The following is a 13,739-nucleotide window of genomic DNA, read 5'->3' on the forward strand; positions in this document are numbered from 1 at the left end:
GGGTAATAGTCCAATCTCGAAGCCGTGTTCACTATTAATTTATTGTCCCCGCAGAGGTGGACTGTCTTATCCAGCTTCATGACGGGGATCACCGGCACCGCTGATCGAGCGAAGCGCACAGGCCGAATAATGGCCAAACTTTCTAAACGCTGAACTGCGGGCTCAACCTTCTCCACTCCAGCTTAGGTGAACACGGAAATATCGGGACTGGGTTTCCGGGCCCACCTGGATTTTGGCTACGTCCCCTTTAATACGGGACCAAATCCCGGCTGGAAAACGTCCGGGAAGTTGCTCAGTTCCGTACACAAACCGCCGGAACCCACTTGAAGGATATTCAGCCAATCAAACTGCAGCTGGTGCAGCCAATCACGGCCCAACAGGCTAGGGCCTCTTCCCTGCACAACACTGAGGGGATGGCGCACTGATTGGTTCCCATGAACCACTTGGGTGAGGGTGGATCCCACAACATTCAGTCGTTCCCCTGAAAAAAGGGGCCAAAGGAGCCACCATGCCAGCCAAAGACAAAGTGTGCACTCCCTGTTTGATAAGATCAGAGGCCCTCTGTGCCACCACAGCAACGGCCGCTCCTGTACCCAGCTCCATGAGCAGCATGTGACTGTTCACTTGTGTAGGATCAGGAATAGGGGCCACACGGGGCAATGCCAAACAGTTCAGCTGCATCTCAGCCCCCTCCTCGGCCTCTTCTGGGTCATCCAGATGTAAAGCCCGGGGCTGGCGCCTACCTCAGCCGGGATGCCTGGAGCGCTGGCCTTTCTGCTGCCGGCGGGACCGAGACCAGCCTCCACATGTAGCACACGGACTGGAATCGCGTACTGCCGAGTACGGAGACACCGCACGTCTCCATGTCCGGCTCTTCGACCTGAAGCCAGAGTTGCTGCAGCATTCAGTCCGGGCCCCAGGAATACCATACGAGGGGTGACCCCCGAAATGTTCACTTCTATCCCGTGTACCTCTTGGGTTCCGTGCTTTCTTCGGATCGAGTTCGGCAGCTCCTGCTGAAAAGATGGGGATATTTCACCCAAAATTTTTTCTGAGTTTCCGTATTACAAAGAACAAATAAATGTACAGCACAGGAACAGGCCCTTCGGCCCTCCAAGCCCGTGCCGACCACGCTGCCCGACTAAACTACCTCTTCTACATTTCCTGGGTCCGTATCCCTCTATTCCCATCCTATTCATGTATTTGTCAAGATGCCCCTTAAATGTCACTATCGTTCCTGCTTCCACCACCTCCTCCGGTAGCGGGTTCCAGGCACCCACTACCCTCTGTGTAAAAAACTTGCCTCGTACATCTACTTTAAACTTTGCCTCTCTCACCTTAAACCTATGCCCCCTAGTAATTGACCCCTCTACCCCGGGGAAAAGCCTCTGACTATCCACTCTGTCTATGCCCCTCATAATTTTGTAGACCTCTATCAGGTCGCCCCTCAACCTCCGTCGTTCCAGTGAGAACAAACCAAATTTATTCAACCGCTCCTCATAGCTAATGCCCTCCATACCAGGCAACATTCTGGTAAATCTCTTCTGCACCCTCTCTAAAGCCTCCACATCCTTCTGGTAGTGTGGCGACCAGAATTGAACATGAGACTCCAAGTGTGGCCTAACTAAGGATCTATACACCTGCAACATGACTTGCCAATTCTTATACTCAATGCCCCGGCCAATGAAGGCAAGCATGCCGTATGCCTTCTTGACTACCTTCCACCTGTGTTGCCCCTTTCAGTGACCTGTGGACCTGTACTCCTAGATCTCTCTGACTTTCAATACTCTTGAGGGTTCTACCATTCACTGTATATTCCCTACCTGCATTAGACCTTCCAAAATGCATTACCTCTCATTTATCCGGATTAAACTCCATCTGCCATCTCTCCGCCCAAGTCTCCAAACAATCTAAATCCTGCTGTATCCTCTGACAGTTTTCATCGCTATCCGCAGTTCCACTAACCTTTGTGTCGTCTGCAAACTTACTAATCAGACCAATTACATTTTCCTCCAAATCATTTATATATACTACAAACAGCAAAGATCCCAGCACTGATCCCTGCGGAACACCACTGGTCACAGCCCTCCAATTAGAAAAGCATCCTTCCATTGATACTCTCTGCCTTCTATGACCTAGCCAGTTCTGTATCCACCTTGCCAGCTCACCCCTGATCCCGTGTGACGTCACCTTTTGTACTAGTCTACCATGAGGGACCTTGTCAAAGGCCTTACTGAAGTCCATATAGACAACATCCACTGCCCTACCTGCATCAATTATCTTTGTGACCGCCTCAAAAAACTCTATCAAGTTAGTGAGACACGACCTCCCCTTCACAAAGCCATGCTGCCTCTCACTTATACGTCCATTTGCTTCCAAATGGGAGTAGATCCTGTCTCGAAGAATTCTCTCCAGTAATTTCCCTACCACTGAAGTAAGGCTCACCGGCCTGTAGTTCCCTGGATTATCCTTGCTACCCTTCTTAAACAGAGGAACTACATTGGCTATTCTCCAGTCCTCCGGGACATCACCTGAAGACAGTGAGGATCCAAAGATTTCTGTCAAGGCCTCAGCAATTTCCTCTCCAGCCTCCTTCAGTATTCTGGAGTAGATCCCATCAGGCCCTGGGGACTTATCTACCTTAATATTTTTTAAGACGCCCAACACCTCGTGTTTTTGGATCTCAATGTGACCCAGGCTATCTACACACCCTTCTCCAGACTCAACATGAAATGAAATGAAAATCGCTTATTGTCACAAGTAGGCTTCAATGAAGTTACTGTGAAAAGCCCCTAGTCGCCACATTCCGGCGCCTGTTCGGGGAGGCTGTTATGTGAATTGAACCGTGTTGCTGGCCTGCCTTGGACTGCTTTCAAAGCCAGCGATTTAGCCCTGTGCTAAACAGCCCCGGGTCCACCAATTCCTCCAACAAACATCCACCAATTCCTTCTCTTTGGTGAATACTGATGCAAAGTATTCATTTAGTACCTTGTCCATTTCCTCTGACTCCACACATAGATTCCCTTGCCTATCCTTCAGTGGGCCAACCCTTTCCCTGGCTACCCTCTTGCTTTTTATGTACGTGTAAAAAGCCTTGGGATTTCCCTTAACCCTATTTGCCAATGACTTTTTGTGACCCCTTCTAGCCCTCTTGACTCCTTGCTTAAGTTCCTTCCTACTTTCCTTATATTCCACACAGGCTTTGTCTGTTCCCAGCCTTTTAGCCCTGACAAATGCCTCCTTTTTCTTTTTGACGAGGCCCACAATATCTCTTGTTATCCAAGGTTCCCGAAAATTGCCGTATTTATCCTTCTCCCTCACAGAAACATGCCGGTCCTGAATTCCTTTCAACTGACATTTGAAAGCCTCCCACATGTCAGACGTTGATTTGCCCTCAAACATCCGCCCCCAATCTAGGTTCTTCAGTTCCCGCCTAATATTGTTATAATTAGCCTTCCCCCAATTTAGCACATTCATCCTAGGACCACTCTTATCCTTGTCCACCAGTACTTTAAAACTTACTGAATTGTGGTCACTGTTCCCAAAATGCTCCCCTACTGAAACGTCTACCACCTGGCCGGGCTCATTCCCCAATACCAGGTCCAGTACCGCCCCTTCCCTAGTTGGACCGTCTACATATTGTTTTAAGAAGCCCTCCTGGATGCTCCTTACAAACTCTGCCCCATCTAAGCCCCTGGCACTAAGTGAGTCCCAGTCAATATTGGGGAAGTTGAAGTCTCCCATCACCACAACCCTGTTGTTTTTACTCTTTTCCAAAATCTGTCTACCTATCTGCTCCTCCATCTCCCGCTGGCTGTTGGGAGGCCTGTAGTAAACCCCCAACATTGTGACTGCACCCTTCTTATTCCTGATCTCTACCCATATAGCCTCACTGCCCTCTGAGGTGTCCTCCCATAGTACAGCTGTGATATCCTCCCTAACCAGTAGCGCAACTCCGCCACCCCTTTTACATCCCCCTCTATCCCGCCTGAAACATCTAAATCCTGGAACGTTTAGCTGCCAATCCTGCCCTTCCCTCAACCAGGTCTCTGTGATAGCAACAACATCATAGTTCCAAGTACTAATCCAAGCTCTAAGTTCATCTGCCTTACCCGGAATACTTCTTGCATTAAAACATATGCACTTCAGGCCACCAGACCCGCTGTGTTCAGCAACTTCTCCCTGTCTGCTCTGCCTCAGAGCCACACTGTCCCTAATCCCTAGTTCTCCCTCAATGCTCTCACCTTCTGACCTATTGCTCCAGTGCCCACCCCCCTGCCATACTAGTTTAAACCCTCCCGTGTGACACTAGCAAACCTCGCGGCCAGGATATTTATGTCTCTCCAGTTTAGATGCAACCCGTCCTTATATAGGTCACACCTGCCCCGGAAGAGCTCCCAATGGTCCAGATAACAGAAACCCTCCCTCCTACACCAGCTGTTTAGCCACGTGTTTAGCTGCTCTATCTTCCTATTTCTAGCCTCACTGGCACGTGGCACAGGGAGTAATCCCGAGATTACAACCCTAGAGGTCCTGTCTTTTAACTTTCTGCCTAGCTCCCTGAACTCCTGCTGCAGGACCTCATGCCCCTTCCTGCCTATGTCGTTAGTACCAATATGTACAACGACCTCTGCCTGTTTGCCCTCACCCTTCACGATGCCCTCTACCCGTTCGGAGACATCCTGGACCCTGGCACCAGGGAGGCAACATACCATCCTGGAGTCTCTTTCACGTCCACAGAAGCGCCTATCTGTGCCCCTGACTATAGAGTCCCCTATGACTCTTGCTCTGCTGCGCTTTGACCCTCCCTTCTGAACATCAGAGCCAGCCGTGGTGCCACTGCTCTGACTGCTGCTGTTTTCCCCTGATAGGCTATTCTCCCCAACAGTATCCAAAGGGGTATATCTGTTCGAGAGGGGGACAACCACAGGGGATTCCTGCACTGACTGCCTGCCCTTTCTGGTGGTCACCCATTTCGCTGCCTGCACCTTGGGTGTGACCACATTTATATAACTGCGATCTATGACGCTTTCCACCACCTGCATGCTCCTAAGTGCATCCAATTGCTGCTCCAACCGAACCATGCGGTCTGTGAGGAGCTCCAGTTGGGTGCATTTTCTGCAGATGAAGACATCCGGGACGCTGGAAGCCTCCCGGACCTGCCTCATCTCACAGTCAGAGCACTGCACCCCTCTAACTGACACTGCGTCAATTAATTAGTAATTTAATGTTAAAAGTTAAAAAAAATTAAAAAGGTTACTGTTAACTCTCTGTTTCCTAGCACTAGATTTCTACTATAAATGTGAAAGCTAAATATAGTACTCTCTGATCTCTGGCTTAGATACACCTCTAAATTATAATTAAGTAATTATGTTTAATTAGTTACCAATGCTTAATTTTTCAAATTTAGTGTAGATTCCCAACCAGCCACACAGCTTTTCTGTGATGTCACTTCAGTCCCCCCCCCCCCCACACACTGAGTAAAAAATCACTTACTTACCTTCTGAGGGTCTCAGATGTTCTCAGGTTCTCTCCCTGCTGATTAAAAGTTACAGGCCAGAAGAAAGAGAGAGAACAAAACAGTAGGGAAAAAGCACCTTCTCCCACTCTTCACCGAATTACCTCACTGCACCAAATTCCCAAGTTTCAAATTCTCACTCTGTCTGCGTCTCACTCACTCAGGCTGTGTCTCTTTGACCTGCGCAACACTTACTAAGTGTGCTTTCTGTCTGTCTTTTATACAGACTTTAGGATGACTCACACTACTTAAACTTCAAAGAGAAGAATACAATGTGTACCTTTGTGCCCCTAAACAGGCCTCAGGTGACTGCCAGATAACTGCCTCTCAGCAATTAGGGCGGGGGCAGCTTCAGCCAATCAGACACTAATCTACACCACTTTTAACTGAAAAACAGCAAAATTAGATGAACCACTTACCTTTCCTGGTTACCTCACTGCACCAAATTACCAAATTCTCACTCTGTCTGTGTCTCACTCACTCAGGCTTTGTCTCCTTGACCTTGACCCCTTCCCTTTCCCCTGCTTAACCTGTCCCCCTGCCCACTCACCCTCACATCCTCACCTCCTGCCTTCCCCTCCCTCCCCTGTCCACTCACCCTCTCACCCTCACCTCCTGCCTTCCCCTCCCACCCCTGTCCACTTACCCTCACCCTCACCCCCTCACACCCCCATCTCCTGCCTTCCTTTCCCTCCCTATCCAGCCACCCTCACTCCCTCATCTCCTGCCTTCCCCTCCCTCCCCTATCCAGCCACCCTCACACCCTCACCTCCTACCCCTTGTCTCTTCCCTATCCAGCCACCCTCACCTCATGCCTTCCTCTCCCTCCCCTATCCAGCCACCCTCACACCCTCACCTTGTCTTCCCCTCCCTCATTCCTTAAGTTGCGGGAACATCGAGGCCATTCTAAGTCACCTCCAACTATCAGTCCAGGTCTGGACACCACCCAGATGATTGGAGCTGAACACTGGGGAATAATCAGTGGACAGCCCCAACCTGATTCTTTTATTGGCAGAATTTCATTGTTAAAGTAACAGTGGATGTTCGGACCCAGGGTCCCTCCCAGCGCTGAGGTCCTGGCACTCTGCTGACTGCCCCCTGACCATCGTCGATAAAACTCCAGCTCCTGGACAATTCCTCTCTTGACTCCATTTCTGTGTCTCTCTAAACTTCTTCACTATGTCCCTTTCTGTAAATCTACCTCCTCCCAATTCAGCAACGTTAACCGCTGTGTATTTTGTTTCAGATTTGTAACAGCAATGACAACTGTCACTGTGACGAAGGCTGGGGTCCTCCATTTTGCAATACTCCTGGGGCAGGCGGCAGCATTGACAGTGGGCCGATGAACGACACAGGCCCAGGTAATCAATCAGTTATTTACTGTGTTGTTGCTGATGGTCATTGTTCAGTCTGCTCTGTCTTCCTCCGTCCGCCTCATTGCGTGTTCTCGATCTGAGGTCACTGAACAATTTCACTCATTTTTCACATCACTGTTCAGGCGACAAGTTCCACCAGCTGTGTACCTTGAATTTTTCAGATTGGGATGGCCTAATTCAGATTGGAATATCGATAAGGCAGATAGAGTTGTTTGAGGCGATCCATTTATTATCCCAACCGAGTACTGTTATGGGCCAGGGTTTAGAGAACCCCAAAGTGTATCATGGAGTTCACCTGACCCACAACTTTTACTAGATTGTGGTATGGGGAGCACACGGCCCACTCTACAGGTGTGGTACAGCAGAAATGGAAAAGTATTTTTTAAAGCAGAACAATGTTTATTTATGAATTCAAGTTAACCTTTTTAAAACAAACAGTGAACATCTTAGCAACCATTAATTCAAATACAACCCCCAAAGAATACAACACTAAGTAATCCAGAAGACTTAAAAACAAAACCTTTAACAGAAGGTTTACATTCACTACTGAGAACATTTATTAATTTTGAATTCACCAAATGATCAAGAGATAGTCTTTTGATGGCAGAGAGAAACAGCAGTACACCTGCTTGGTCTGGCTTCAGCTCCAACACTGAAAACGAAACTAAAACACACCCTGCAGCAAACAGCCTACAACAAAAGTAAAAAGCTGACAGACAGCCCAGCTCCACCCACTCTCTGATGTCACTGCAGTAGTAGACATCCATTTCTTAAATGTACTCTCACTACAGATATTTATATACATACCCATTTATAAACACCCATTTCTTAAAGGTACTCTCACTATAGATATTTATATACATACCCATTTATAAACACCCATTTCTTAAAGGTACTCTCACATGACAGTACAAATGAGACAGCTATTGCACAAGATGGCGCCGGAGCATGGCGACACTCTGCGAGCTCTCCCTAACACATCCGCGTTTTACTTAACTTACAATCGTTCTAATGTTAAAAAATTTAATTCTGAGACTAACATTATTACTAACCTCTCTCTTTCCCTATTATGTATCTTCTTTTATTTCCTTTCCTTCCCATGTACTTAATGATCTGTTGAGCTGCTCGCAGGAAAATACTTTTCAGTGTACCTCGGTACACGTGACAATAAACCAAATCCAAATCTATACCCCTCAAGGCTTGTCCCTACACGCCAACGTTTAGGCCTGTAAATGTTGGGCTGATCATCACATGATTTTTTTTTTGAACAAGGGTGTAATATCCACAGCCTGGCACCACCCCTGCATTGAAGGAGGAAGGAAAAATCCTCACCAATTTCCACCCTTATTTCCCTCAGTATCCTGGGACGCATCTCATCTGTTCCTGGTGACTTGTCAACTTTATCAGTTTATCATTCATCACCTGCCGAAACTACCTCCTCTTTCACCAAAACTTGGGCAACATCTTCCTTGATAAAGGCAGATGCAAAGTGCTCACGCCTACGTCTGCTTGAGGGTTATCACAACCTTCCTCACAGTTCCCTTGCAGGGTGTAACGTGGGTCAGCTCTGGAGCCTCAGCTACCTACAATCAATATTAGTGATTTAGACGACGAGACAGAGAGTAATGCATCTACATTTGCTGATAATGCAGTTGGGTGAAAATGTGAGCTGTTGGGTGGATACAGAGAAGCTGCAAAGAGACAGACAGGTTAAGTGAGTGGACAACTAGATGAAAAGGAGAGTATCATGTGATACGCATAAAAAATCAGAATATTTTTTTGAAAGTGTGAAACTTGTGAGTGTTCATATGTTGAAAGAGACCTTTTTTCTAATTTTTCCAGTTGAGGGACAATTTAGTGTGGCAATTGACCGAGCCTGCACATCTCCGAGACCCACGCCGATACGGGGAGAATGTGCGAACTCCACGCGGACAGTGACCCGGGGCCGGGATCGAACCCGTATCCTCGGCACCATGAGGCAGCAGTGCTAACCGAGGGTCTGGCTTAGCACGCTGGGCTAAATCGCTGGCTTTGAAAGTAGACCAAGGCAGGCCAGCAGCACGGTTCGATTCCCGTACCAGCCTCCCCGAACAGGCACCGGAATGTGGCGACTAGGGGCTTTTCACAGTAACTTCATTTGAAGCCGACTTGTGACAATAAGCGATGTTCATTTTTCAACCACTGTGCCACCCTGTCGCCCCTGTTTAAAGGGTCTTGGGTGTCTTGTACAAGGAATACAGAATTCTAGCATGGGGGTAGCATAGTGATATTATCACTGGGCTCGGAATACAGAGGCCCGGGGGGACCCAGGTTCAAATCCTAGCAGGGCAGATGGTGAAATTTGAATTTAATAATAATCTGGAATTAAATGTCTAAAGATGACCATGAATCCATTGCCGATGGTCGTAAAAACCCATCTGGTTCACTAATGTCCTTCAGGAAAAGAAATCTGCCTTTCTTACCCGATCTGGCCTACGTGTGACTCCAGACCAACACAGAGATGCAGATGACTCTTAATTACCCCCACTGAAATGGCCGAGCATACCGCTCAGGTCAAGGGGCAGTTAGGGGAGGGCGACAAATGCTGGCCGAGCCAGCGACGGCCACATCCCAAGAACGAATAAAAAAATGGTACAGGGCTTCGGTGAGACCACATCTGGAATACTGTGCGCAGATTTGGGGCGGGATTCTCTGCTAACCGGCGGGGTGGGCCGTATCGGCGCGAAGGGGTGGCGTCAACCACTCTGGCGTCGGACCGCCCGGAAGGTGCGGAATCCAACTGGCGCCGAAGGGCCTCCGCCGGCCAACGCGGGTTGCCGCATGCGCGGGAGCGCCGGCGTGTTCTGGCGCACGTACGAAACCGCTGGCGTGATCCCTGCGCATGCGCAGGGGGTTTCTTCTCCGCGCCGGCCATCGCGGTGCTTCACAGCAGCCGGCGCGGAGGGAAGGAATGCCCCCACGGCACAAGCCCGGTCGCGGATCGGTGGGCCCCGATCGCAGGCCAGGCCACCGTGGGCAACCCCCCCCCCCCCCCCCCCCACGGGCCGGATCCCCCGGCGCCCCCACGAGGACTCCACAGGCTGCCCGCAGAGCCAGGTCCCGGTAAGGACCTTGCATAATTTACGCCGGCGGGACAGGCCGAAAACGGACGGCCGCTCGGCCCATCGCGGAGCGGAGAATCGCCGGGGGAGGCCTGACCGGCCCGATTCCAGCCCCCGCCAAAAAACCAGCGCCGGGGCGGCGGGATTCACGCCATCCCCCGGCGATTCTCCGACCCGGGTCTCTAAGTTGCAGCTGTATAGAACCTTAGTTAGGCCACACTTGGAGTATAGTGTTCATTTCTGGTCACCACACTACCAGAAGGATGTGGAGGCTTTAGAGAGGGTGCAGAAGAGATTTACCAGAATGTTGCCTGGTATGGAGGGCATAAGCTATGAGGAGCGATTGAATAAACTCGGTTTGTTCTCACTGGAACGAAGGAGGTTGAGGGGCGACCTGATAGAGGTCTACAAAATTATGAGGGGCATAGACAGAGTGGATAGTCAGAGGCTTTTCCCCAGGGTAGAGGGGTCAATTACTAGGGGGCATAGGTTTAAGGTGAGAGGGGCAAGGTTTGAGGAGATGTTGGAGGCAAGTTTTGTACACAGAGGGTAGTGGGTGCCTGGAACTCGCGGCCGGAGGAGGTGGTGGAAGCAGGGACGGTAGTGATGTTTAAGGGGCATCTTGACAAATACATGAATAGGATGGGAATAGAGGGATATGGACCCAGGAAGTGTAGAAGATTGTAGTTTAGTCATGCAGCATGGTCGGCACGGGCTTGGAGGGCCGAAGGGCCTGTTCCTGTGCTGTACTTTTCTTTGTTCTTTGTTCACTCTTTCCAGGGCTATCACATTGTGGAGATGTTTGTTCGTCCCAGTGATGCCCCAAAATCCATCGTCACAAACATCCATGAAATGAAATGAAAATCGCTTATTGTCACAAGTAGGCTTAAATGAAGTTACTGTGAAAAGCCCCTAGTCACCACATTCCGGCGCCTGTTCGGGGAGGTTGGTACGGGAATTGAACCATGCTGCTGGCCTGCCTCGGTCTGCTTTAAAAGCCAGCGATTTAGCCCAGTGTGCTAAACCAGCCGCTAAACCAACCCATCCTGTACCCTTTAGAAGGTTGACAAGCTGCCCCAGTCCTACCCCCAATTAACTCCTAACTATAGAACATAGAACATAGAACAATACAGCGCAGTACAGGCCCTTCGGCCCACGATGTTGCACCGAAACAAAAGCCATCTAACCTATACTATGCCATTATCATCCATATGTTTATCCAATAAACTTTTAAATGCCCTCAATGTTGGCGAGTTCACTACTGTAGCAGGTAGGGCATTCCACAGCCTCACTACTCTTTGCGTAAAGAACCTACCTCTGACCTCTGTCCTATATCTATTACCCCTCAGTTTAAAGTTATGTCCCCTCGTGCCAGCCATATCCATCCGCGGGAGAACGCTCTCACTGTCCATCCTATCCAACCCCCTGATCATTTTGTATGCCTCTATTAAGTCTCCTCTTAACCTTCTTCTCTCCAACGAAAACAACCTCAAGTCCATCAGCCTTTCCTCATAAGATTTTCCCTCCATACCAGGCAACATCCTGGTAAATCTCCCCTGCACCCGCTCCAAAGCCTCCACGTTCTTCCTATAATGCGGTGACCAGAACTGTACGCAATACTCCAAATGCGGCCGTACCAGAGTTCTGTACAGCTGCAACATGAACTCCTGACTCCGGAACTCAATCCCTCTACCAATAAAGGCCAACACTCCAAAGGCCTTCTTCACAACCCGATCAACCTGGGTGGCAACTTTCAGGGATCTATGTACATGGACACCTAGATCCCTCTGCTCATCCACACTTTCAAGAACTTTACCATTAGCCAAATATTCCGCATTCCTGTTATTCCTTCCAAAGTGAATCACCTCACACTTCTCTACATTAAACTCCATTTGCCACCTCTCAGCCCAGCTCTGCAGCTTATCTATATCCCTCTGTAACCTGCTACATCCTTCCACACTATCGACAACACCACCGACTTTAGTATCGTCTTCAAATTTACTCACCCACCCTTCTGCGCCTTCCTCTAGGTATTGATAAAAATGACAAACAGCAACGGCCCCAGAACAGATCCTTGTGGTACTCCACTTGTGACTGTACTCCATTCTGAACATTTCCCATCAACCACCACCCTCTGTCTTCTTTCAGCTAGCCAATTTCTGATCCACATCTCTAAATCACCCTCAATCCCCAGCCTCCGTATTTTTTGCAATAGCCTAACGTGGGGAACCTTATCAAACGCTTTGCTGAAATCCATATACACCACATCAACTGCTCTACCCTCGTCTACCTGTTCAGTCACCTTCTCAAATAACTCAATAAGGTTTGTGAGGCATGACCTACCCTTCACAAAGCCATGCTGACTATCCCTGATCATATTATTCCTATCTAGATGATTATAAATCTTGTCTCTTATAATCCCCTCCAAGACTTTACCCACTACAGACGTGAGGCTCACCGGTCTATAGTTGCCGGGGTTGTCTCTGCTCCCCTTTTTGAACAAAGGGACCACATTTGCTGTACTCCAGTCCTCTGGCACTATTCCTGTAGCCAATGATGACATAAAAATCAAAGCCAAAGGTCCAGCAATCTCTTCCCTGGCCTCCCAGAGAATCCTAGGATAAATCCCATCAGGTCCCGGGGACTTATCTATTTTCAGCCTGTCCAGAATTGCCAACACCTCTTCCCTACGTACCTCAATGCCATCTATTCTATTAGCCTGGGGCTCAGCATTCTCCTCCACAACATTATCTTTTTCCTGAGTGAATACTGACGAAAAATATTCATTTAGTATCTCGCCTATCTCTTCAGACTCCACACACAATTTCCCATCCCTGTCCTTGACTGGTCCTACTCTTTCCCTAGTCATTCGCTTATTCCTGACATACCTATAGAAAGCTTTTGGGTTTTCCTTGATCCTTCCTACCAAATACTTCTCATGTCCCCTCCTTGCTCGTCTTAGCTCTCTCTTTAGATCCTTCCTCGCTACCTTGTAACTATCCATCGCCCCAACCGAAACTTCACACCTCATCTTCACATCGGCCTCCTTCTTCCTCTTAACAAGAGATTCCACTTCCTTGGTAAACCACGGTTCCCTCGCTCGACGCCTTCCTCCCTGTCTGACCGGTACATACTTATCAAGAACACGCAGTAGCTGATCCGTGAACAAGCCCCACTTATCCAGTGTGCCCAACACTTACAGCCTACTTCTCCACCTTATCCCCCCCAAGTCACGTCTAATGGCATCATAATTGCCCTTCCCCAAGCTATAACTCTTGCCCTGCGGTGTATACTTATCCCTTTCCATCATTAACGTAAACGTCACCGAATTGTGGTCACTGTCCCCAAAGTGCTCTCCTACCTCCAAATCCAACACCTGGCCTGGTTCATTACCCAAAACCAAATCCAACGTGGCCTCGCCTCTTGTTGGCCTGTCAACATATTGTTTCAGGAAACCCTCCTGCACACACTGTACAAAAAACGACCCATCTATTGTACTCGAACTATATCTTTTCCAGTCAATATTTGGAAAGTTAAAGTCTCCCATAATAACTACCCTGTTACTTTCGCTCATATCCAGAATCATCTTCGCCATCCTTTCCTCTACATCCCTAGAACTATTAGGAGGCCTATAAAAAACTCCCAACAGGGTGACCTCTCCTTTCCTGTTTCTAACTTCAGCCCATACTACCTCGGAAGATGAGTCCCCATCTAGCATCCTCTCCGCCACCGTAATACTGCTCT

At 48.8% G+C, this 13,739-nt stretch overlaps 1 protein-coding gene across 1 annotated transcript in view; it reads left to right on the top strand.

The window, feature by feature from the left end:
• LOC140409366 (disintegrin and metalloproteinase domain-containing protein 12-like) overlaps window positions 1-13,739 on the top strand; it is a 572,650-nt gene that overhangs the window by 498,958 nt on the left and 59,953 nt on the right. The window contains exon 18 of the mRNA XM_072497805.1: window positions 6,765-6,879. Coding sequence (XP_072353906.1) covers window positions 6,765-6,879 — 115 coding nt within the window. The remainder of the gene's footprint in view (window positions 1-6,764; window positions 6,880-13,739) is intronic.

This window comes from Scyliorhinus torazame, chromosome 3 (genome assembly GCF_047496885.1).
Source record: "Scyliorhinus torazame isolate Kashiwa2021f chromosome 3, sScyTor2.1, whole genome shotgun sequence".
Lineage (NCBI taxonomy): Eukaryota > Metazoa > Chordata > Chondrichthyes > Carcharhiniformes > Scyliorhinidae > Scyliorhinus > Scyliorhinus torazame.